The sequence below is a fragment of the Indicator indicator genome, chromosome Z (assembly GCF_027791375.1).
Source record: "Indicator indicator isolate 239-I01 chromosome Z, UM_Iind_1.1, whole genome shotgun sequence".
Classification (NCBI taxonomy): domain Eukaryota; kingdom Metazoa; phylum Chordata; class Aves; order Piciformes; family Indicatoridae; genus Indicator; species Indicator indicator.
The window spans coordinates 67,656,593-67,683,038 of record NC_072053.1 but is presented as its reverse complement, the minus strand read 5'-3'; the positions used below and the strand labels follow the sequence as shown (position 1 = coordinate 67,683,038).

The 26,446-nt window shown below is 42.2% G+C and overlaps 1 protein-coding gene across 2 annotated transcripts; it reads right to left on the bottom strand.

Annotated features, from left to right (window-relative positions):
* Positions 1-1,770: 1,770 nt before the first annotated feature.
* On the bottom strand, positions 1,771-20,804 carry DCP2 (decapping mRNA 2). 2 transcript variants are annotated; one of them, XM_054397787.1, is made up of 11 exons: positions 20,722-20,804; positions 14,390-14,541; positions 13,023-13,150; positions 12,626-12,724; positions 7,369-7,521; positions 5,265-5,377; positions 5,060-5,167; positions 4,281-4,404; positions 3,894-4,001; positions 2,291-2,342; positions 1,771-2,001 (listed from the first exon to the last, which is right to left on the bottom strand). In XM_054397787.1, exons 1-11 carry the CDS (start codon positions 20,772-20,774, stop codon positions 1,838-1,840), a joined length of 1,254 nt encoding a protein of 417 aa, XP_054253762.1. In that variant the 5' UTR covers positions 20,775-20,804; the 3' UTR covers positions 1,771-1,837. The 2 variants fall into 2 exon arrangements, with proteins under 2 accessions (XP_054253762.1, XP_054253763.1); XM_054397788.1 differs by lacking the exon at positions 3,894-4,001.
* Between the last annotated feature and the right edge of the window lie 5,642 nt (positions 20,805-26,446).

Below are 26,446 nucleotides of genomic sequence, written 5' to 3'. Positions count from 1 at the left end.
CCATTGAGTAAAGGCACTTTCGCTGGGAAATCAACTACTTGTACTAAAGAAGTAACTAAAGGCTAGTTTTCACCTGAAACTGAATGAAACATCCTCCTCCATCATTATCCCACCTTTGAAATTACTGTTCTTTGCCGTTTACTGAGTTGAACAGCATCTGGGTACAGTTTGTTGGTTGTCTGGATTAAAAAGAAGAAAAGCACACAAACAAAACCATCAACAAAATTAGATCATGCTATTTCACTATTTGGTCTTGAAAAACACAGCTACTCGGGACTCTTGTCCTCCAGAAATAAGAAATGCTGCAGTCTATTTTTCTCCTGTCGACTGATACAGAAGTCCAGTATTCCTATCACCAACATTATTAATAGCATTAGAGTCCCACATGACCTGATGCCAGGCATGTAAATAAGCCAGGAGATAGTTCTGAAGCGATTTCTGAGGAATGGAACTAGATAACAGATTACATAGGGTAAATGAAGCAGGGTGGTTGAAGGAAGACCAGGATTTGCTTTTGGATGACACGAGTTGCATATAGACTCAGTGCATGAGTATACCACTGCGATGAGACAAAGGCATAGTTCATTCAACTTACGGGGTTACCAATTACCTTTATTTTAGAGAAATATCCATTTTGAAATCTGGGACAACATGCTTGCTATGACAAGCTGTTGCAAAAAAATTTTTTGGTTCAACGTATGTGTCCAAAACCCCTTACGCTGAATCATGAAGACAATTTAACAGTTCATCACCTCAACTCTTACGGGGTTTTTGTTCCCCCTCCCACACCAAATCTTTGACATTTTTACTAAGAAAGCGTTGCAGCTGAAAACAACTGAGGCTACATCATGAATGCTAACTGCAAATTCTATTCAATATTACTGGATATATACAGAGCATATGCTACACAAGATCTGAAGACAACAGCATAGAATACAATACTGGACACCCTTAGAATAGTTACTGCACGACAGATGAGCTGTTTAGTGTCACACAATGATTCTATTATCCATGCAACCTCCTCAGCAAGATCTAGAAGTTTATTTACATTCAGTATCAAATCTGCACATGTAGCCTCCCACACATAAGCCTTAAACTCTTCTTGTCTGAAAGCAGCTGCAACTGGGATAATGTAATACTTTGCAACTTCTTAACCAGCTGTGGACAGCATGTAAAAGTTGAAGCTTGATGCTTCGAATTACAAAGTTCTACTCAGTTTGTGTATCCTTACTGAAGAGAGGCAGAGTAGGTACAAGAAGTCAACATGCTATAGATTTGACTCCAAGTACTGCTGATCACCAGCCAACAAACTACTAGTGTGAAGGCGGGAAGGTGTTTTAAGCAAGCAGCCAGGATAAAGAAGGGATGACAGGCTGAAACTAAGTTCGAAATGTGCAACTTGGCGGCTGCTGTGATATTACAATGTACTACACAATGACTAAGAAGTCAAATCATTTACATCAGAGCAGTTAAAACACTTAGCAAGCTGGCACAGTCCAACTTTTTTAAAAAAGTCAGTGCCATTCCACAAAACACACAGCAAGTTTAAAAAAATGCCCTCTAATGCATGGGGAGGAACAAGTGAACTGAACACTGGAAAGGTACTTCTGTGGACAAAGACTATACTGCATTTAAAGTGCAACACTTGACTATGTCACTCCTATGCTGCTGTCGCTCCTATGCTGCAAAGAGACCAAGCCCTTCCACAACATCTGGCCAGTCCCTACATTGCATTTGAAAACAAATAAACCAAAAAACTCCTGAGAAAGAGTAAGGCTGGATAAGAACCCCCCTTAACTGCCACAGGCAAGTTTGCCTTTTGTTCCTAAGTTTGCTGTCAGAGATCAAAACTTTTCATTATGGCATCATGGTCAAACTTGAAACTCAAGAAAGCTCTTGATGAGAAAGCAAATTTGTAATGGCCATTGCATGCCACAGAATGTCCCTCTCCATGTTCTGGCAGTGTGTCTTCGCTGGAACAACACATCTCATAGGCTGCTTCTGCTTGAAGAGAAAAAAGCATGGAGCAAACTTTATAAACAGACAGTTATCAAGGAGAGTATCTGTAACAATACAAAGCCATACCTCAAATGTATAATTAAATAATGTTTATGACAAAATCTCTACATCTGATCATAAACAAAAGGTAACTCTAAGAACTGCATTTACACATCGTCTTCTTGCTATAACACTTGGTAGGTTAGTATACAAGGAAGAATCCTCAACCATCAGTATTCAGGTCCTTTCAGCCTGTAATGCATGACGTAGATAAAAATCAGACTGCACTTGCCTGTTTCAAAGTTGTCTTGGAGTCTTCTTGGATTAAGCCTTTTTTCACATTTCTGATTAAGAGAATGGCAATACGTTACACATTTCATAAAGAAACAACATTCTATTTCTTAGGGGTATAGTTTAAGCATCAGGTAAAAGGCATGTTGGTTTTATTTGCTTCGACACACCTGATTTGTGACTCAGCACGAATTCTATCATGTTATTTTACCTAAAGCATGCTTCAAATCCACAAGTGTTTTAGAAGCATGCAGTCTTTGACAGTCAACAAACCACTTTTTAAATGCAGGAGGGTTTGTTTGTTTGTTTGTTTGTTTGTTTATTAGTAGTACTTTTAAAATGTTTTAAGCTGGAAAGGTCTTGTGTGATGGTGTCAAATTGAAGCTGGACGTGTATAAGCCTGTTCTTCAATTGGCTTGCCCCAAAAAACAAAGGGGCATTTGCAAACATATTACTGCTGAGAATTAAATTAGCATACATTAGAGACACAAACTTAGAACTCTCCAGGGAAAAGTCAAATTTTAGCCCCAGGTATGCTGCTCTAAGTATATAAACACAGAGAAAAGAATGACTGTTTGGCACTTTGTGTGAATTAAGAGTTCCCTTGCTTCCAAACTGTTTTAGAAAATTCTGACTGGGACATGAAATACATAAGCTTCAGAATACTGATAATCATAAAAATGCAAACTAAACACCACAGAAATATTTTGCAAAGTCTGTAAAGAGCCTACAAAGTAATGGTGAAGTATTAGCAGTTCCACTTGTTTCAATAAATATCCTACATATTCTCCTTATATTCATTTCTATACAGTGAAATCTCTGGGCAGTCAATTCTTTGACTTTTCTATTGTCAGACCCAAATGCAGGATTTTACAGGATGAAAGTTTATGGTTTCTGAACTTTTACATGAAAATCAGAAGGTGAGAACCACAAGCCATATACAAACGAATGTATCTTGCAGCCAGTAAATAAGAAAAACTAAAGCGCAGACAAGCCAGATGAGCTGCTCAGAGAACAGGGGCTCACTGCTGCAAAGAGCAAACGAAGTAGACCTGGAAAGCCATAAAGAACAAGGGTGTATGAAATAACAAGTAATAATTAAAGATGTTTTTAAAATAATATTCAAAAAAGAGAGGCATCTCAGCATGTCTTCTCCCAGTCAGCAAAACTCTGGGTACTAAGACAAAGTCTTTTGGAAGGAAATTAAGTCTGCAAGGAAAGGGCAGCAGACCAAGAATGTCACACTAGAGTTTACAAACTGCTGTAGCTGTATTGTATGTTAAAAAAATTGTATGAGCATTGACAAATGACTCTATAGAAGGCTTCCAGGAACATGGAAAGCTGCAGAATTGTCTATTCAAAGAGCTGACAAATTTCCAACTGATAAATACACTTACTTCCTAAATGCAAACTTTCAAGTTTAGTATGCTTGTCTATACATGTATATGCATACAAAGTAAGAAACATAGTATTTCTATGAATACCTACCAAATAGTCTGATCAGATAGAGTTCTGACAGATACACACCCTACTTTCTTTCAGAACACTGCCTTAGACGTTTATTAAGCATTACTGGAGCCTGTTAATCACTGCATGTTTCTTACCAAGATATTGTTTTGCTTAACTGGTTGACTGTGGACTCCATTTGTTCGCTTCTTTTGGTTGGAAGTGTCTTGATACTGCTTTCTGCCATTGCTCCTCAAGCTCTGACTCTGTCATTAAAAATATTTCAAAATGTTACATGAAGGACACTTAAACAGTAAGTATCAATACTATTTATACCTGAAACAACACAACTACCACCTGATACCCATTACCTCAAATGTCAGATAAACCTGAGAATCCCCAAGATTTTTCTTTTTTCCATGTTTCTATTTTTGAAGGCTATGGTAATGTAATTCAGTATGTCCATTCCAGAGGGAAACCTTTATGAACAAAGACATCCATTTAAGATATTCTAGATAGAAATGCTTACCTAAGAAGCAACCTACCTTGATTTTCAAAACTTCAGAAATCTCAGTATGGCTATATGGTTTGTGTGGCTGTTTTGGCTTCACCCACTGCTCTCCTGAAAAGCCATCTGTAAACACTTGCTGACTACAGCGAAGTTTTGATCTATCACAGGAAAAGCAAACAAACTGTTTCAGCTCAACTTCCAGCCCATTCATTGTGGAATAGAAATATGAAAGAACTTGCTGCTTTTTGAGAATCGACTGTAAGACAAGTTTAAGTAACCCAGTATGGAAACTGTAATAACACAGCCTGCATTCACTCAGCTTTGTTTTGTCTGCTGGTAGAAAACCGTGCTCTGCAAAGACAACTCACTAGGTCCACATGAGCATTTGTGGTGTTGTCGACAATGCTGGTGCTGACCTGACTCAATTTACTTTGGGACTGCAGGTTTTAAAGTTTGCTCTGCTACTTCTTGCTCAGCTGAATAAAAATCCAGCAGCACTTGTTCCCCTACTGACCCCCAGAGGTTTTATCTAGCTAGGTACTTTATAGTCCTATTTCAGAGAGTCCTATTTTTCCTCTATGGAAATGCCAAAAGCATTGAACTCGAAGCCCTGAAAGTTATTTACTTGCTTTAGCTTCCCCCCTTTTTTTTGTGGATTCCCATACAGGACCTGAGAAACTACCACAGTATTGACACGTGAGAATTTATCAAAGTACTAAAGTGTATCATGACATTAATTAAGGCCAAGCAGTTTTGTACAACCTATGTGTTATAGAATGGGTATGCAGATGTTAAACTGACCTGGGCTCTTACCTAGCTTTTTCCAAGTTCGGCTTAGAGGGTGTGCTCCCTGTAGATGAAAATCCATTGTCACTATCCGAGGAATCTCCATTCCTTCGGGAAATCCATTCCCTCAATGGCCTGTGAGCAAGGAGAAGTGCAACAGGATATGCTTACTAAAACAAATAGGAAGAAATTAAAGTTGTATGGCCTAGCAGTTGTCTTATATTAAACATACCTGATGAATGGAATTGCCATAAAAAATTTGTTAGGTGCCAAACCCAGCTTGGACCTTGGGGTCATGTCATTTCTGTGGCATGGTAATTTGTCAATAGAAAACCACTCAATATTCTAGGGAGAAAAAAAAAGGAAAGAAATCAAAATACCCACTAGTGTGGCCTTAAAGAATGTTACAAATGTGTATCGGTGAAAATTATTTCCCTTAATTAGAAAATCACAGTGGAAGACTTTAATTAATAGACCATACAGAGGTTTTGATAATAGGTTCATTAACAATGTGGTCGTTCTTCTGACGACAGCTGCTAAGTAACAGATAGTACAGCACACAGTCGTTGTGAGATATGGCGCTTAAAATATGAAAGGTATTATCCAGCAACTAAATTCTGAATAAGCATTTAAGAAAAACAAACAAACCACTTCACACTGCCACTTCACACTGATTGCTGAAAATAAAGACAAAGGCTTTAAACAACTTTCAAAATAACTACTAGTCTTGCTATTTTTATTTAAAACACCATCAAAACTAGACCACCAATACTAATTCAAAATTTATCAGAAAGAAGAGGATTTACTGTTTCCACTTGTTACTGAAAAAAGAGAGATATGATTTTTGTTGCACTTCATACATTGTAATTTCGCTACTAAAACTCCATACTTCGCAGAATGGGGAATGAAATCAAGAATTCTGAATATACACTCTAGAAGAACTCACATGAGCTTTTCTATTGCAGAATGTAGCCCCAAATCCTCAGGTCCAGATATGATGCATATTATGGAAAGAAGTTACAAGTTGAACAGGTTCTCAGTATCACTCTACCAGCAGTACAAAACTGGCATGCCTAGTTGTATTAGATCTAATGAAGATGGTGCTTTACCAAGGAGACAACAATCTGCCGTTACAAGAACTCTTCTCCACACCCACTGTTACACGGGGTATTCACCGTGTATTTTAAAAAAACACAAAGTTCATCTTTTATTCTGTACTTAGAAAAAGAGGCCTCTAATGCAAGAAATTATAACACTCCTGGTTTAGTCAACTATCTTTTCCTATTTAGAATATCAAATGCCCTGTACAGTAGCATTATCAGCAGGAAAATATGGAGATAGTTATTTTAAACTGAATCTTCAGAGAAACGTGTATTACATATGCAGCTCTAAGTAGGTGTCATGGATCGAGGCTGGGCTGACCATTAAATGAAAGACAGATGTTCTCTATTAACCATCTTTCTCTCCTGAGAAGGGGAAGGGAAACAGAGTATGGGAGAGACTTAACAGGCTGGAAAAAAACAGAACACCTTTAGTGAAACAGTCACAATAAAAAGATAACACTATTAATAAGCAAATAATAAAATATATAAAAAAATCAGTATCGAACTGCCTCAGGCTCCAGGTTGTGCTTAGTGGCTGGAAGATCAGAGTCCTCCTCAGACATTAGTCACACAAGAAGAGAATTTGATCCTTGTGATCATTCAGCTTCATGCTTGAGTATGATGTACATGGAATGGAATACCTTGTTGGTCAGGTTTGGATCACCTGCCCTGTCTGCTCCTCCCTGCAAGTGAGGTTTTTTTTTTACTTACGACCCTTTCGCTTACAGCATTCTAATGTGACACACAAGATTTAGCGGTGATCATTGTTTCTATAAAAGCAACTGCACAACAAGAGCTTGTCTGCATTATCAATCCTCAGTAACTACAAACATTAAACACTAACACTTCTAAAAACAGATAATAAGTCATTAACTTCAGAAAGTGCAGTTATCCAGAAGAGACTTAGCTGAAAAGTAAAAATCACTGAACGGAGAATTGGTCCTGTTCTAGCTTAAACCAGGACACTAAGAACAACATTAAATAATTAACCTATCGCACCTAATAGAAAAGAAGGGAAGAATTATAGTTTGATAGCATGATCTAATGGTGTTTTCATGATGAAGACATCAGACCAGATGGTCAAGAATCGGTATTTGCAGTAGAGTAGCAAAATGCTGACAAGACTCTACAGTGCAGTATTCGAGGCATTCATCGTGTTTGGAAGTTTCATTATTTTATAGACCATTAGGTTTAAAAATCAAGCTCTACAACAAGGTTCATGGTAACACATACCCGAATTTCCCTTCTAGTTTTGGGGTTGAATTTTGTATTCTTGGGAACTCCCGGAATGATGTACAGCCGTGCTAACTGATCATTAATTCGCAGCTCGATGTACTCTTCTTTGCAGATATAATCTTTTATGTCAAACCCAGTTTCTTCGAACACCTGAAAAGCATATAGATGAAATCAATGTATATATTTAGATATACCCTTTCAAAACCCATCATCACAAGGGAAGAAATTACTATTTTTCAGATCTCTCCGTGAAAGCAGGCCACTGCTGAGAAAAAGCTCTTACACATACACATATGATCAAGAACAAAAAATAATTTAAGACCCTATGTTCTTCATACTTCTGTAAGACACAAAGACATGTAATAAAAGTTGAAAAAACCCTATTACACTTTACATAGCAATTTATTAATATGCATGGGGAGTCTCTAGCTGCTCCTTCATGCTGCTGCATGTATGGAAATCTTTACAATTTGGGGAGTGAAAACATCTTCAAATTCTAGCAAGGTTTACTTGCACCTCAATTTCTCCATTTCAATAATTCTTCTACTAATGAATTTTCTGACTCTAATACATACAGTCATTTTTACATTTGTAACAAAACCAAGCTACAGGGTACCAGAACCTCTATTACAAAATTCTAATTGCATATTCACACTGACAAAACCATTTTAAAACTACACTGTCAGCTACTCTGAAGAAAAAAAAAAGGAGCGTTCTGCCTGATGGAAATTAATAGAAAGGCAACCATGTTTTAGAAGAACATTTTTTTTCCATATTTCATGGTCTTGCAGGGAAGAATCATAGATTCACAGAATGTCTGCATTGGAAGGTACTTTTAGAGGTCATCTAGTCCAACCTCCCTGACATTTTCAACTTGATGAGGATGCTCAAACACCTGCTTTGAAATACTTTGACAACATTTTGTATTATGAATCTTGTATATTTGAATAAGATGCATATCAAACACAGCTAATAGCTTAATTCAGATCATGCCTCTATGGCAGCTAAATAAATATTAATCTTTTTAGAAACTTCCTAGTCCTCAAAATCTGCATAGGAAACACAAGTTACTCAGAAAACATGCAAGATCAATGCCAGTGTCCAAAATGTTTGTGACTGGGCTGCCAACCCCCATGTGGCCAGTCACACAACTGTGTCTGTGTCGCCCCCCTTGCCTTTCCCTCTTCTCCAGTAGGATCGAAAGGAGAAATTGGAATTAAAATGTAAAACCCTGAGGGTTGCAATAAGGAGATCTTAAAAGAACAGTACAAAGAATAAATGGACAGCAAGAACAATAACAAAAGTAAAGAAGTAATATTTAACAGCCACTAACACAGAATCCAACAGCCTCACTGCCAGGCCTCAGATGAACCACCCCCCTTCCAGCCCCTCCCCCACCCCTTATGTAACAGGCATGACGTTTAGGGTATGGAATAAGCTGTGGGCCGGTCCAGCTCCTAGCAAAGACCATTAACCCTATCCTAGCTAAACCTGTGACACTGCCCCGACAATGCAACATGAAGGCAGACTCACTCTGAACTAGGTATTACCCCCAGGGTTACCAAACTCCATTGCCAATAATCCAAAGCAGAAGACCTCAGTTAAATTTAATTTTAAAGACCAGATTTACAATTAAAAAGAGGGACAGTATCTTCAGTAAAATCTCTTCTCAATACCCACCTCCTGTAGGTACACAGAATAAAAATAGAACCAAATAACTGCACATAAAATAATAATAGCAAGAAATACTCAAAATATGTTATGCAAAATACCAATGGACATATTCATATCAGCAAATTTGGTTTAAGTTGTGTGTTTTTCAATTAAGAGGAAATTAAGCAAAATATGAGAAAAAATGAGACTTCAATACAAGGCAAATAATTCACCAGTTATTCTTCAAATTAACACATACAACCCTTATACCAAAAAAAAAAAACCCCAAGCCATTCTCCCTCTTCACAGCTAGCTACAGTAAGAACAGTAGAGTTTAGAGAGGAATTAAAAAAAAAAAAAAGACCAAACCCCCCCCCAAAAAAAAAAAAACAAAACACACACTATCTCTGTTAAGAGAACATATGCTCTTCTTCCATATCTACCACTAACTACTACTAATTTTTTCGTTTCCTAAATGACCTTCCTAGGTGATTTAAGTGAATTCACTGTAGAAAATCTTTTCACCAGAGCAATCACCTGTTTAGTATGGCTCTGCCCTCAGCACCTTCCAAAACACTACTGAACTATGTATAGGCACTGCCCAGTGAAAACCTCTTTAATTAGACTTCATACAGATGCAGATTACAGTTTTAGATCTGTGCCAACTCCAGTAAAAGCAGTTAAAATATTTAGGCACATATGATATAGACACCCTGATTCTGACCACATGCAAGCCTTCAGAAATTTCCCAGCAACATCTAACTTGATGGAAAAACATCATTAATAACAAAGTTGTTCACTAACATAATCTAAATACATCTTCCAAAATCAAAACACCAATAGATGATTTTTTCCCCAGTATAATTGTGCCAACCTTAATGATTTCACTAACATAACTTGAAGAATAAAGCACACTGCATGTCATTCTTCCCTAAGCAGTTACTATTCCCTGTGCCCATCAACTTTTATGGTCTCCTCTCCTTTGTGCTCAGTCATTTAGACCAAATCTAGAAGCACCTCAGTAGTAAAAGTTTAATTGAACAAGTTATTTATGGGGTAGTGGGAAAGAACTATGCATTGAATAATCAAGTTAACACAGTAAGTCATCCTTCCCCATCCCTTGAGGTCTTCAATGAGTCTGCATCTGCAGCTCAGGTGTTTTCACTCTTTGACAAGTGATTTGGTACTATGTAAATAACTTTCTACACTCAGAAATCAGTAACTGCTAATATGAAAGTGTGTTTCGTGTATGTCCATTGTATAACAGTGGAACGTTAAGATCTAACATCTTATTTCGCTTTTCCAAGTTCTTATTAAATAGATGAGTTGTATGAAAAGCACCATCCAAGGAAATCAGAAATAAGAAATTTTTCATTCATGCATCTTGTACGGGTGTATTAGAAGTCATTTTTCAGGTACTGATTCAGTCCAACTGTGAAGAAAACTAATGCATCTTACAACTTTCCCTCACCTTAACATCCCCTCTTGAAAATTCTGAGTGTAATATGCTACACGATTGAGTTAATGCCAGTAATATTATTTGACATGCAACTTTAAATATGCAACTTCAATACATATCTAATTATCCATCAGCAAAAAATACCACAGACCATTTTATTTGCCTTTTACACTGATCCATGCTCCTGCATTACTGAAAAATAGAAAAGTTCTTCAAAATTTTTGTAATTTTCTACAACCTCCAAGACAACTCTTCAGCCTCATCACATATCCCAATATACTGTAGTGAAGGCACCATATGCCCAGAATTATGCCCCCAGATACCAGCTAACTTGTCCCAACATGTTTTGGTAAGTCCCCCCTTCCACCCTCCTTTCAGGAGAGGAGGACAAAGGCCCAGGTGCCAACCTGTCTCCTAAGGGGTAAACAACTGCATGCATATGCATCCATCGCATGGCATGCTCACGCTCTTGCCATCTAAGGGCATAATTCTAGCTTCACCCTTTCTATAGGTCGAAGCAGGTTGTTGACAAGTGTGCCGATTGTCCAGATCCAGCCTCGAGAAATCTGTAAGTACTCCTTTTGCTTTCTCTCGCTTTGGCTGAGCTACTGAAGCTCGTAACCCATAAGCATACTAGAAGTGTCTGCACCACAGAAAAAAGCCAGCTCACTGAGCTGCTCGAGGAACGACCAAAGAATGATCCCTTCGCCAAACCGGCATCATAAGCCCAGTCAAAAGGACTGAGGAAAAGCCCCGAGAGAGGGTAAGCTCTAGCCCAGAAGGGGAAGGACTAAGCCCAAGCCTGGCAGTCCAGATCTGCTACAGCCATAAGCAGCCAAAAGCAGAAATGCATCTTGCATGACCCCCGCCGTTTGCAGGAGAGAAAAGGCGCTGTAGCTGCTCCACAGCTCTGTGCCGTCAGGGCAAAGCACCTGGGATTTCCCCAAGGGAGAGAGCACGAAAGATAGCCTCTCCATTGAGATCAAGGCAAAGACTGCAGCGTTGTAACCTTAATGGAAAGCAGAGTCAGCTCACTTCGAGCCGAGGCGAGGGGGAAGCATCGCTTCACTGCACCTCCCACTGAAACCTGCCTACCGGAAACCATCACCTCGATCACGAGGGCCGACCCTGCCTACCGGGAACCGTTACCTCCCCGCGACCGCGGGAGGAGAAAGCAAGCCTCACCCCTCCACAGCCACGGGAGAAGAAAGCAAGCCTTGCACCCACCTGCCGCCCGGATGGGACCAGCCCCAGGCAGAAAGCCGGCAGCAGCAGCAAGCCTCTGTAATCAAGCAATTTGCCTCGCTAGAAAGAAAAAAATGTATCTTTCCATGTGTGCAACATTCAGTAACATTCTATTCAAAACACCCACGCGTAGCATGTGATATTTCTAGCTTAACTTGCTTCATGATAACATCATAAATGTATGTGTACATAGTTGCAAGCTGCAAAGCCTCTTGTCAAGTCTCCGTCTAGTGGACAAGCGGCAGAACTGCACCTTTTCGTTCCCTTAATTAGAAATCAATTCTGTAAATATTATAATTGGGTATAATTGTATATACTGAACCAGTTATGGACTATATTTTTACAACCGTGCATTCGAATCAATATATATACAGTGATTAATCGTTATTCATAATTTTAATAACTAATAAATAATTTTCATAATTCCTAATTAATAACCGTCATCCTCCATCCCTAATCACCCCCTCCCACGACATATACATAAGTGCAATTCCCATTCTCCTATCTTTTTATAGTTATGGTGGTCCTTGAAATTCATATTTTCAAAAGCAACAGGTCCATAAGATTTCCCAAGCACCAAAAAATCCTTAAGAGTAAATTGATAGTTTAGCAGAAAACTTAAAAAAAAAATAGTACTCACTTAGCCTAGCAAGTTAGCGCAAAACAACTAAAAACATCAGAGTGATTTAAAATTATATAACCACACCCTTAATTATGAGTCTGGAACTCAGAAAACGACTACAAGTGACAGCATAAGACTCTTGCAAAAACAGACTATTTACTTACCTCTTTCAATAAAGTGATACCCAAGGAAAACGTCTTCTTATCCAACGCATATATCCTGCTCTCAGCAAACTGTCATTTATCTTAAATTTAAGGACACCAAGTATCACTTACCTCCCTAGCAGCACAGTCATGAGGAGCCTCTTCTTTATTTACTTTCCCTTTTGGAAATCCCCAACCAGACTTTGCTAAATAGCCCTGAACGAGAAGAACCTGCAAAATACAAGGAATTGTGTCTATCAAACACACACTATTCTAACTGATTTCATTAAATGTGTTACCTTCCCCATCTTCTTCTTTTCCAAAAGGATACTTGAACTTGGAGGAAGGAACCCATTAGGTTTTCTGTATTTTAGCAAGAACTGTGAGAAGTGTCAGGTGACTGCCAGGTCTTTCTGAATCTGAAGCACTTCTTTTTACCTCCAGATGAAACATGTAAACAACAAAAAGATTACTCTGCCATCACATGCCATCCTTCCTTCTATCCCTTCACAACTATTTCCATACTTACATTTTCAAGTGTTTCATCAAGAATGATTGCACCATAGGTCGGCACTCCCATTTTGTATTCTTTCCACTCATCTAAAACTTTTTGTACATCTTCACCTTGAGGCAGTAAAAAAGGGCAGTGATTGAAGAGTACAGCAGCATGTTAAGGAAGACAAACACATAGTCTCAAATCACAGGCAGACGTACCAAAAATACTCAATCATTAATGATAATCACACCCCCCTAAATGCTTCCAAGATATATTCTCCTGAAAGTAAAAAATAATGTGGATAACCCATTAACAAACAAGAAAAACAGATGGCACAAGGCTGCTTGTTTGAAGGAACCCTAAATTGAAAAATATATAGTGGCCATTTTTATATGTATTAAACACTTTTTGTGGTTGTTGTTTTCAGTTTGAAGTGAATAAGACAGACAAAAGTAAATTTTCAAGTCTACGACAACTCTGCATGGGTGATTCGCCATGGGATGGCGGATTCCACCAGTCCTCCCACCTGCATAGTGGTCTCTACAAACCCTGTGGATGTTGGCAGGGGTCCTGAATGGTGCCACTGGGAGCCCCAACTGCCTGGCAGTGTTATCTCAGAGAAGGTGGAAAGGAGACCACATGTGACCTCGTTCCTGCCATGCCTGCAGTAGAGAGAAGCAGGTCTAGGACAGTTCAGCTTGGTGACAATGTGTTATCCTAGACCACTCCAAAAATAGAAAAAAACAAACAAGCCAAGGCCAACAAAATAGCATCCTATCCACAGCTGCATTCTCCACCAACACTCTGAACTGTGTCCACAGCTGTTCTTTCCCACATTTTCATCCACATACCCCTCTGCCTGCCAAGTATAATGCCTATTCCAGGCATGACAAGGAACAAGCTCACAAAGTTCTCCCTTTGTAGAGCTGGCCATGCAGAGTTATTCAGGAGAGAGTTAGCCACAGAGAACTGGCCTCACACCACTGGCCAAAGAGAATTATCCCACTTCAAGGAAACACATACCACCTTCAGATACATTAACATTTATGTCACTATTTAATTGGAAAGAGATTAAATTAAGGAAATGAAACACTATTAAGAGCACCAACAGCTCGTCTTTGAAACTCAGTGTGACAAAGTACAACCACAAGAAGTCCTCAAAGATCAGAAATCATCAGTTTTCCATAGCTCTTTAGCAGTGTGAGAAACAGCTCTTTTGTGGATGCCACAAAACTATGAAAGCAATGAATATGTAAAATCCCACATCTAGTAATACTAAGTTTTAATTACTAATGCATGAATGGACATTTTCCTGCTTCAAGTATGAAATTCTATTAACAATATTCAGTTTGCAATTTATAAACTGACACAGAAAACAATCCCAGTAACGAAATGGATATCAGCTTTTGCAAAGTCTCTTATCCCACACTGAGGTAATCCTGGTGTGTTTTGCATGTAGAAATCCAAGTAAAACCAATGGGCAAGTTCGATTTGAAAGCATACTCTGATTGCATTGTCTCTCTCTTCACTTGGAATGTGCAAAATAAATCGGCTGCCAGGAAAGAAAGAAGAGTTGGGTTAGTAGAATTTATTGATTTAAATAAATCTAACAACAAAAATGCATTGCAATAAAGGAATTCCTGATCAATTATCACAGAGCAACACTCCACCTGGTGGTCACAGGTTTTCACATCAAAGTAAAACTAACTTTTGATGTCAAGGAAAATGAATGACGATTTTTTTTTTTCTTTCACAAAAGTCAATTACAATGAAGCAAATCAGCTGTAGTGAAAATAGAGCGTGCAAGAACATGGCTATATTACAGGCTATATTATAGGAATGCCTATATTACAGCAATGAAAGTATTTTACATTTCCAGTAAAGAATATCTGCATTCTGATAACAGATGTCACTGTACATTTTTCCAGACATGAGTTAAACTCAGCTATTTATTTTCACTTAAAACTGCAGTAAGTTATTAATTTCTGTGGATTTTAAAAATTCAATACAATACTTAGTCTGAAATAGAACGTGGGCAATTGGTTTATTTTCCAAATCTACTTTATAGTTTTTCTCAGAAACACAAATATAGAGTCATAAACACGTAAGTGTAAGCAGCACTCAGTACATGATAGCTTAAGTAGAAACATTAGTTATTTATTTGTAAGGTCAACAACAACAGATTTTTTTTTTAGAAATTTGAGGTCATCCACCTCATTGAATTCAAACCATCTCACAGCAATCTTTCACATTCAACTCCCAAGTACCACCACTTAAATTCCAAAAGCACATATCATTGCCAGAACAGAAAAAAAATTAAGACATCTTTACATAAAATTTGACAAGTATAAATTGTTCAGGGATGTCAAAAATGGCTGCCTCTCCCTGACACTCTGGTCCAGGACTGTCTCCTGCCTGGCTGTTGGAGTCCAGCTTCAGGATCTCTGCTCAGGCTGAGAGACACAGCTGTCGCTCTCTCCTTCCATCAGGTTCAACAGTAGCAAAGCCCAGCACTTATTCCAGGGACATAGACACACATAAGAGATCAACACAGTTTGTCTTCAGGATCACAAGCATATGCACATGCCTATCTCCCCCAAGTACCAGTATGGCTCCCAAGCCAGAAACTCAGAATAAGAACATAACCAGCAATGTGCTCTTGTGGCAAAGAAGGCCAATGCCATTCTGGGGTGTATTTAGAAGGGGTGTGGATAGTAGGTTGAGAGAGGTTCTCTTCCCCCTCTACTCTGCCCCGGTAAGGCCACATTTGGAGTAGTGTATCCAATTCTAGGCCTCTCAGTTCAAGGACAGGGAACTGCTTGAAAGAATCCAGCACAGAGCCACAAAAATGGTTAGGGGACAGGGACATCTCCCTTTTGAGGAGAGACTGAGGGAGCTTGGGCTCTTTAGCTTGGAGAAAAAGAGACTAAGGTATGACCTCATCAATGTTTATAAATATGTAAAGGGAGAGTGCCAAGAGGATGGAGTCAGGCTCTTTTCGGTGATGCCCACTAACAGAACAAGGGGCAATGGGTGGAAGTTGAGGCATTGGAATTTCCGTGGAAACATGAACAAAAATTTTTTCACTGTGAAGGTGACAGAACACTGGAACAGGCTGCCTAGGGGGGTACCCATCTGGATGCACTCCTGTGTGACCTGGTGTAGGTGATCCTGGTCTGGCAGGGGGGTTGGACTAGATGATCTTCTGAGGTCCCTTCCAATCCCTAACATTCTGTAATTCTATGATTCTGTGAACCCAGATCTTCTTAGAAGTCCACACATCTCATTGCTTTAAGTGACTACAGACAAAAATTTGGAGCTTTAGCCCAATTAACTATACAATTAAACAGCATGTGTCATTTCATATCAAAACTGATTTCTACAAAAAGAAACCCACTGCACAGTACCTAACAACTTAGAAGTTTTAACTCACAATTGCAAAAATAAAATGACTGACGGGATAAAGGTTACCCAGCAGAACTTAATGTTTGGGAGTTTTTTTAATCTATTGGGGCTCAAAAAAAACCCCAACCAAACAAAAAGACCACCACACCCTCCCTTCAAGACAAAATTAAGAGACAAACTAAGGCACCTTTGTACACCTTTGGAGTTACCAACATCCATGAGAATTACTTGCAGAGACTGAAACATCTGTAGCTGCCCCAAACAGAATACTATTATTTAGACTTATCAGTTTGAATAGTTGGAACAACTGCAAGTGATCATGAGTGACTTTGAACAGTCTCTGTGTGGAACCTTCCTGAGTCTCTAGCTAGACAGAAGCCCCTGTGAGGTTTAGCTTGAAGTAATATCCAAACACATTTTAATTTAACAGTGCATTATACTGATGTACCAGCTCACAGTGATTTTTCTATCATAAGGCAATGTATCCAGCAAATAAAATGGCACATATAATGAGAAGTACTAACGATTGCATTTCCTGCATGCACAAACTTCTAGCAACTGGGAGTTTTCTGCAAAGAATAGAAGCCCTTTGCTTAAGGACAAAGGAAAACAGTACTGTTCAAATACAAAGTATAGAAGTCTGACACATATTCTATCACTCTTATACAAATAAAACCAATAGTTCTGTTTTGCAGATATCTAAATGTGGCAGTTTAGGCTGGGTGCCCCCTGCCACTGCTGCATGAGATACACCTCAGTAGGACTGGACACAGGAAATGGCGTATTTCTACCCATAAACCCTGTGCCCTGTAAGTCCAGCTGCAAAGCCATTATCTTTCTCTTTCTTCCCTCTCTGCTCCCATGGGAGATGTCCTCTCTTATCAGGTAATGCTGGGGGAATATCTTCAAGGCCACTAATGCTAGGAGGAGAATGGAGGGGGGGAGCAGTCTCAGACCTGGCCAGCCTGAGACTTGCCTAGCAGTGGGAGGGTGAAGAAAGAGCTCTGGGGATTTGGGTTTACCCTCAGGTGGGGAGAAGGGAAGGATTGGGAAGCTTTGGGAATTCTGTGAGAGGTTCTGTATGCTTTTGGGATATTCTTGGCACTATCCTTTGCAGTCTTTTGTAGCTTCACCAATTGCTTTTCCATTTAAACTTTCCATCACTCTCCAATCCGTTTGTGTGAGTGTCATTCTTTTGTCCCTTTCGGGGCAAGAGACGATCTGTCTGGCCTCAAACCAGCACAGATTTTTGGTAGCAGAGGATGGTTGCTGCGGAACTCTGCAAATTGGACTGGAGAAGTGCAGGGGTGGAAAAGTTAAAATGTTATCTGGGCGTTGTTGGGTTTGGTGGTTGGGCTCAAGGTTTTTTGCTGGGGCGACCCTGTGGGACTTTTATGGGTTCCGAGGGGACTCCCTGGTGCGTAGCCGTGGCGTGGAATCCGGTCTGCTGTTCTAAGGCGGCAGCGGCGACTCTACAGCAACAGGCACTGGGGAAAGCTTAAGAATACGGTGCCTGTCCCTTTCCCTTCTGTTCCCCGCGCCGCCAGCGGCGAGCAGAGCGGCGCGGAGCCGAGGAAGGGGAGGGACAGTCGGAAGCAGACCAGGGTCGGCTTGTCCCGCGGCGGTGGGGGCTAGCCGCAGCAGGAGGTGAGCGGTGGCTCCCGCAACTCAAGAAGGCGGGCGGTGGCTCCAGTTCAAAAGCTGCTTCCGAGGACCCAGGGAGCGAGCGTAGCTTTGGCTGGAAAAGCCGCTCTTGTGGCCCGACGGTTGCGGCGGTTTGGATCTGTACCGCGGCTGCAGAGGTGACGGCGGTTCTGTCGTTCCGTATATCTGGCAATGGCCGCTGTTATCTCTCCCCTGATTTTCGGACGCGTTCCGAAAATGGCGCCTAGCACCTGGCTCCGCCTCTCTTCTCGGCGGGTTGCAGTGCAGCCACGCCCTCTCCGGGGGAGGGCTGTGTGGCCGGATGCCTCCATGCCTCGGCATGCGTACGCTCAGGGGGAGTGGTGTGCATCTGTATTAGCCTCGGGCCGCGGCTGGAAGCGGTCAGCACTGGGCTTGGGAAAGGTCCGTGCAGCTTTGGAAAGTCTCACCGTGCTGTTGCCTGCAAGGGGCAACCTATTCCAGAGTCCCAGCACCCTCATACTGAAGAAATTCTTCCTAAGATCCAGTCTAAACCTACTCTCCCTCAGCTTAATTTCATTGTTTAGCTTAGTAGGAGTAATCTGAATGCTTTCCATCTCCTAAAAATTCACTAACAGTTATTTAGATTTGCAGCTCACACTCCTACAAAAAAGATATAAAAAGATACTAGAGTATTTGTATCCCAAAATTTTTTGAGCATTGAAGTTTTATTTGCTGACAGATTTTTTTGAAAAATAAGATTAAACACAAATTTGGGTTTGCTAGAAAACATTTGGAATCTTCTCAGTAACTGAGTATGAAAAGTTGCTTGGCTCTTTCTACCACACTAATATAATATGTAGAGTAAAGAATACGTAAGGTAACAGTTAGTTTAATAAACCCATATACAGCTAACACCTTAAGTGCAGCACCACTGATCATCGACTTATTCTACAGTTTATTTTCTCTCTTGAGCTGAGGTTTATCAGGCCCTGTCCCTCCTCCAGTCCACACCAGAATCCTCCCTCGTGGGAAAGCCTTACTTCTTTGTTCCTTTCACATCTTCTGTCCATGTCTAGGCAAGGTAATGTATTTGAAGCAGGGCTAATCTGCTAGCACTAATGAAAGTCAGTAAGATGAATAAAGAAAAGCTGAAGAGTGAGACAGATGATAACTACAAACTCCTGATGTAACATCATGAAGTTCTTTTTCTTTTTTTTTTTTTTTTTTTTAGTAAAGCCACATGACTACATTCATACAATTATAAAACAAACATCATTGCAAAGGCAAAAGACCACAGCAACTCAGAAGAACACAGTAAGACAGTGGGACTGACATTTTAACAGTGTAAGAGCTGGTGACTCAGTCACGTTATGGGAGTGACACTAATAAGCTATCTCAATTTTGTAAACAATCCCTTCTGGAGTTTTGTGAAGAAGCCACACGCCTTGGCTCATATGTGAGCAGGAATCTAAAAGACAAGTGCTATCTCTCTGTCAGGAGCCCAAAGGAGACACAATGGAAACACAAACATACTTCAGATTTTGAGAATTGCACATTTACTTGAATATTACAAACCTCTGTACAAAATATACAACCGAATAAGTGAACTACCCTTCATCTCTAACAACCTTTCCCTCTTGTACATGAATACTTTAACTGGGTCCCTTTGAAATACTAAGGACTATTTCATGTCAAGTAACACATCCCATTTGAGCACCATATTCTGAGGATAAGAGATGAATTCAGTTCTAAGGGCTGTACCACAGATGATCAGAAGTTGAGATCATAATGGAAAAAAGCACCTCCCTAAAAAATCAGAATCCATGTTTTATAAAAATTTAAACATACAGCATTTAGGATAAGGAAAGTTAACCATTTCAAACTGGAAGACCAATAAATGCGATAGGACAGTTTCACATCAAAGGATATTCCTTTGGTTCTTCATTTTCTGTCTCAATGGAACATTCTCTTTCAACAGAGCTAAATCAGTGGAAGGGACTTCCCGCCACCCATTCTCAACGAGAGTGGACTTCTAAACAGTAAGCATCGTTTCAGGTCACCACTCCACACACCATGTCAACCGTACGCTTCTAACACTTCACCATACAAACCCCGCGACAGTTTTACCCTCCTCAGCCAAACAAGATGAGCTGCTAAACACCGTAAGAAAAACTCACAAAACCACAAAGCCTTGTCCTCCTTGCCTTCATCCTCGCCGCCGGTTTATCTGACATAGCTGCCAACAGCGTAAGGGCTCACCACTCTCGCCCGGACAGCTTTTCGAAGCGGGCAGCGCATGTGCCGTGATCAGGGCGGGCTCAGCCCACACAGGCACGGGAGGCGCGGTGCCAAGCCCCTTCTTTCCGCTTCTCGGTCGCTGCGGGACTACCGACACTACCCCTTCCACCCGGGGTTGTTCTCTCCCTCCTCGGGGGTCCCACCAGCCCGCGGACCACCTACAGCACCCCCGAGAAAGCCGGGCCTCATGCCATACCCACCCAACGGCCCCATCGCTTGCTCGCAACAGGCAGGAGAGGATAGAGGGAAGGGGAAGCGTGACAGGGCGGAATGTGGAGACGGTGTCCACCCCGCCTCCCCGCTGGAAAGCGCCGTGGTGCCGCGCGGGAGAACGAGGAGGTGCCCGCCGCCCCAGGCTGGTGGGTATGAGACGGGCCTGGGAACGCCCCCGCCCCACAGCTACCTGCACAGGTCATCCAAGACGCTGCTGGGGATCTCGACCCGTTTTGTCTCCATGGAGAAACGCGGCTCATCCCGACACGACGATGCCTGAGCCACGGTACAGAGGCGGAGGAGAAACTCCGTGGTGGCCGCCCGGGGGAGCGGAGCGTGGAAGGGAAGCACAGGAGCGGCAGCTTCTTCCACCAACCGCCTTGCGCCAGTAACTCCAGGGTCCTCCCGCCTGGCGACGCGGCCCGACGCGGCGAGCCAATCAGCTGGAGAGCTTCTGCGGGAATGGGACACTGAGATGATCGCAGGAGGCAGCCAATGGGTACTGCGGCGAGCCTGTGGCGTTGTCGTCGCGTAAGCGCGGGGAGGGACGCTTGCGTCACAAGTCACGCTAACTGCAGAGCATGCAGTGGCGGCCGCTGGTGGCGACCGGTTATTGTGTGGACCGCTGCCTCCAGCGCCGGGAGCGGTACTGTTGCTTCTGCAGTGATGCAGGTCGCTACCACGCCGAGAGTGCGCCTCCACGGCAGCTGCGAGGACCCAGCTTCCCCTAGTCAGCCTTTGCTTCGCGCTCCTCGTCCAAGCGCTAAACGCACTTCGGCTGGGGTAACGCTTTGACATTCACAGGCCTTGGAGATAACGACTGTGATGGTTTGAAACTGTCTTTTTAATTTTTCCTTGCAAAGTTCAGAACAGAGAAAGTGAAAGAATGTAAATAAGTCACTATTGGGTGTAAGAAAGCAAAATAACGATTGTTCTAAACGCTTCCATTGGATAGATAGAAATGTTTAAGAACTATTACCCAAAACAAAGTAGGCATTCTGCACATTCTGCGTTCGGCAGTGGGGGCAGTTGCTGGGCTGTCTGGCTGCTGTTTTCTTTTTCTCTTCTGGCTGAAGATAACACGTACTGACCTTGGCAGCTAAGTTAACAACGTTCTGCTTAACTAAACTCTGCTTCTCTGTCCAGGGGGGTCTGGGGGGGAAGCTCCTGGGAGAGGGAGGCCCCTTTGGGAGGGTCCCCTTGGGGGGAAGCAAAGGGAGATCGGTTGTGTTTTTCTGTTGATTGTATATATTTGTAAATGTTGTGAATTTTGTATATTTGTACATATTCATTGCATTTCATCTGCTTGTAAATACAGCTTTTCATTTGCTTCCAGACTGGGCTAGCCTGGTTATTGTCGGTGGGGGGGGGAATTTCAGCTCACACCGACACACTTTTTATTTTTGGCGCTCCAACTCAGGGCTTGATTGCTTGTATGATTTATTCCTGCTCAGATTAGGAAGCAAAATGAAGCTGTTTTGGATTTTGAGTAATTTTATTTCCTCTGTTATCAGTGTGATTGTCTACAGATGGGCTGTTTCCTGCATGATAGACAAGATTGTGAGATATGTGGCATATAAGTCATTTCTTTGGGTTAAGAACAAGTTACTGAATGCTGTTGAATTCTGTTGTGGTCTTATTGGGCTTAGAAGATATGGTAACTCAACTATGAATCTGCTAGCAGACACATTTGAGTTTGTTACTCCTCTTACAACTACAGAGGGTCTTTGGAACCAGTGGTACCCTAGATATCTTGTGCTAGCCTTAATTTTGTTGTTTCTTGGAATAATCATATGGCTGCTGATAGCACTGTGCAAAGAAAGACGTAAGGCTACTCACTCTTCCGACCTGCGTAGATGTAAGAGGAAACATAGAAAAGCTCAGAGAGGTTCGGAATTGGTTTCTGATTCTGATTACGGTGACCAGGAAATCACAGTTCAGGTTTGTGAGAAAGCTGCCGATAGTTTTGACTCGGAGCCAGCAGCAGTAGCTGCGGGACCTTTGCCAGAATCTGAGGTAACAGACTCGGGTACACAGGCAGACATAGTTACACAGACAGACTCAATTACACAGGCAGAGAGGGATACACGGGCAGACAGGGGTACACAAACAGACACAGCTGCACAGAGAGAAACGGATGCACAGACAGACATAGTTACACAGAGAGAAATGGTTGTGCAGGCAGACATAGTTACACAGAGAGAAATGGTTGTGCAGACAGACATGGTTACACAGAGAGAAATGGTTGTGCAGGCAGACATACTTACACAGAGAGAAATGGCTGCGCAGACAGACATGGTTACACAGAGAGAAATGGTTGTGCAGACAGACATAGTTACACAGAGAGAAATGGTTGTGCAGGCAGGCATGGTTACACAGAGAGAAATGGATGCGCAGACAGACATAGTTACACAGAGAGAAATGGTTGTGCAGACAGACATGGTTACACAGAGAGAAATGGATGCGCAGACAGACATAGTTACGCAGAGAGAAATGGTTGCACAGACAGACATAGCTGTGCAGGCAGACGCCATTAACGAGGCACAGTCTCCTCCTCCTCCCTCTGCTGCCCAGATGGACGCAGCAGTGGCTGCAGGATCTCAAAGCACACCTCCTGCCAACCCTACACAGACTCCCTCTGCTCCTGCTAACCCTGCACAAAATTCCTTTACTCCCTCCAACTCTGCTGTGAATGTGAAAGCCAATCCAGTGAATTTGGTTGCCACTATCACCAGAAAGCGCAAAGGAGCTATAGGAGGAGATGCAGATGCTGCAGGAGATGGTGCAGATGGAGATGAGGGTCCTTCTACTCAGGGTCCCTCTGTTAAGAAAGATCCTTCTGGTGAGGAAGAGAAGGTTAGCCTTAAAACTCTGGCAGACCTCTTGAGACCCCACATGGATGATGGAGATGTAGACCCTGCTGAATTAGCAACTGCAGGCAGTGCCTCTGAACTCAAGGAAATTCAACGGAGGATTAAAATAGGATTATGGGGACAGCGACCTCAGGATGATGATGATGATGATGATGAGGATGACATACAGTCAGCTAATGCACCCAGACAGGAAATTAGACATGTGAGGAAGGATTACATCAGAGGAGATAACGAGCCAGTCCTGTCTTGGCTAGCCAGGTGTTTTGATATGGGAGCCCCAGCATTGGTGGTAGGCGACAAGTCGGCCTCTCAGTTGGGGATGCTCTCAAAGGATACAGGCATAGACAGGCATCTAGGCAAGTGCATTGGTAAAGCTTCTCTGTGGGCACGCCTCCTACTGGCAGTCTCGCTGAGGTACCCCAGCAGAGATGATTTACCATGGAACCCTAAGCCTTGGACCACAATAGATGAGGGAATCAAGCGTCTGAGAGAATTTGCTGTGAGAGAAATAATATACGGAGATCATAAGACTCTGAATCCTGATGAAATTCCTGTTGGAACAGGCCTTGCCAAAAAGCTCATTAAGCTTGCTCCTCCTAATTATGCTACTATTCTGGCAAGCAGGATTGTGGCAAGAAATTATGGTGGAGTGCCTCCCACTGTTGGCTATTTCACTGACCAAATGAGGCAGTTGGAGGATAGTCTTGCACGTACTTCTTTGGTTTCAGCCATTGAAACTTTGTCTGGAAAGATTGAGAATTGCATGAAAGAGCTGAAGGAGGAATTTAAAACCTCCATATCCAACTTGATGAAGGGGGATGATTCTGATTCCTCTTCCTCCAGATGGATACAAGTTTCAGCTGTTAGGAACAGACGTGCTCCAAGAAGGCCATTCCAGAATAGGTCAAACCAAAACAGACAGCAGAGGCAATCACGTGGCAGTATCTGGATAACTCTGCGTGATCAGTTTGGTGAGAACATGAACAGATGGGATGGTCAACCAACTTCTGATCTTTTCAAGAGGTTACGGGAGCTGCAGAGGGGCAGATCCCGAGGTAGCAATACCAGGAGGGTAGCTGTCGCTTCCTCAGTTTCCCAGAACAACTCTGATAGCTCCAACAGTGATCCTAATTCTGGTGCTGGACGTTGTGCCAGCTGTACATGTGGAGGTAATCCCCACCATTAGGGGTGCCCTGCCTTCCGCCAGGGGGAGGTAAGGGATAATGGAGATAACAGAATCTATTGGGATGTGTACATCCAGTGGCCTGGCACTTCAAAATTTCAGAAGTACAGGGCCTTGGTTGACACAGGAGCTCAGTGCACCATAATACCATCAAATTATCAAGGGGGAGAATCTATAACTATTCAGGGAGTCACTGGTGGATCTCAAGAGTTGTTTAAGATAGAGGTTGACATAAGTTTAACTGGGAAGCAGTGGAAGAAACATACTATTGTAACAGGTCCTAATGCACCTTGTATTTTGGGAATTGACTTTCTGAGAGAAGGGCGTTTTAAAGACCCTAAGGGTTACAAATGGGCTTTTGGAATAGCAACTGTAGAAATTGATGGAGGAAAATTGAAGTTGTCCATTAGACCTGAGCTTTCAGATGAATCTGCAGTTGTGGGACAACATGAGATAGAGGATGTAAAGCTGCCGGTTGCTTCTCAAACTGTGCATCACAGACAATACAGAACCAACCGTGACTCTTTGGTGCCCATTCAAAACTTGATTCGTCAGTTGGAGAGTCAGAAGGTCATCAGCAAAACTCATTCACCTTTCAACAGTCCAATCTGGCCTGTGAGAAAGCAGAATGGAGAGTGGCGTCTGACAGTTGATTTCCGTGCCTTGAATGAAGTAACTCCACCCATGAGTGCAGCTGTACCAGACATGATGGAACTCCAATATGAGCTGGAATCCAAGCAGGCCAAATGGTATGCTACCATAGACATTGCTAATGCTTTCTTCTCTATTCCCATAGCAGAGGAATGCAGGCCTCAGTTTGCTTTCACCTGGAGAGGCATTCAGTACACATTCAATCGTTTGCCCCAGGGGTGGATTCACAGTTCAACCATCTGCCATGCAGTGATCCATGATGCTTTGGAGAAAGGTGGAGCTCCAGAACACATTCAGTTCATCGATGACATCATCGTCTGGGGTGAGACTGCTGAAGAAGTCTTCGAGAAAGGTAACAAAATCCTTGACATTCTCTTGCAAGCTGGTTTCGCTATCAAGCGAGACAAGGTGAAAGGACCTGCCAGAGAAATCCAGTTTCTGGGAGTGCGGTGGCAAGATGGTCGCCGTCACATCCCAATGGATGTGATAAACAGAGTCTCCACCATGGCAAATCCCACCAACAAGAAAGAAACTCTGCGTTTCTTAGGCATAGTGGGATTTTGGAGACTGCACATTCCTGGATACAGTCAGATTGTGAAACCTCTGTATGATGTGACTCGAAAGAGAAACAGTTTCCAATGGGGTCCTGAGCAACAAGCAGCCTTTGACCAGATCAAGCGAGAGGTAGTCCAAGCGATGGGTCTGGGACCTGTCCGAACTGGTCCAGACATTAAGAACATTCTGTACACGGCCGCGAGTGACAATGGTCCAACCTGGTGCTTATGGCAAAGAGCTCCAGGGGAGACACGAGGACGTCCTCTTGGTTTCTGGGGTCGTGGCTACAGAGGCTCAGAGGCAAACTACACTCCAACAGAGAAAGAGATTTTAGCTGCTTATGAAGGAGTGAAAGCTGCTTCTGAAGTGATCGGAACTGAGTCACAACTTCTTCTAGCTCCTAGATTGCCAGTTCTGAATTGGATGTTCAAAGGCAAAGGTTCTTCACCACATCATGCAACAGATGCTACCTGGTCTAAGTGGATGGCTCTGATAACACAGCGAGCTCGAATGGGAAATCTCGAAAGGCCTGGTTTGGTGGAGGTGATCACAAACTGGCCAGAAGGCACAAGCTGTGCTAAACCTCCAGAGGAGAGAGTAACTCGTGCTGAGGAAGCTCCTCCTTACAGTGATCTGTCTGATGATGAAAAGAG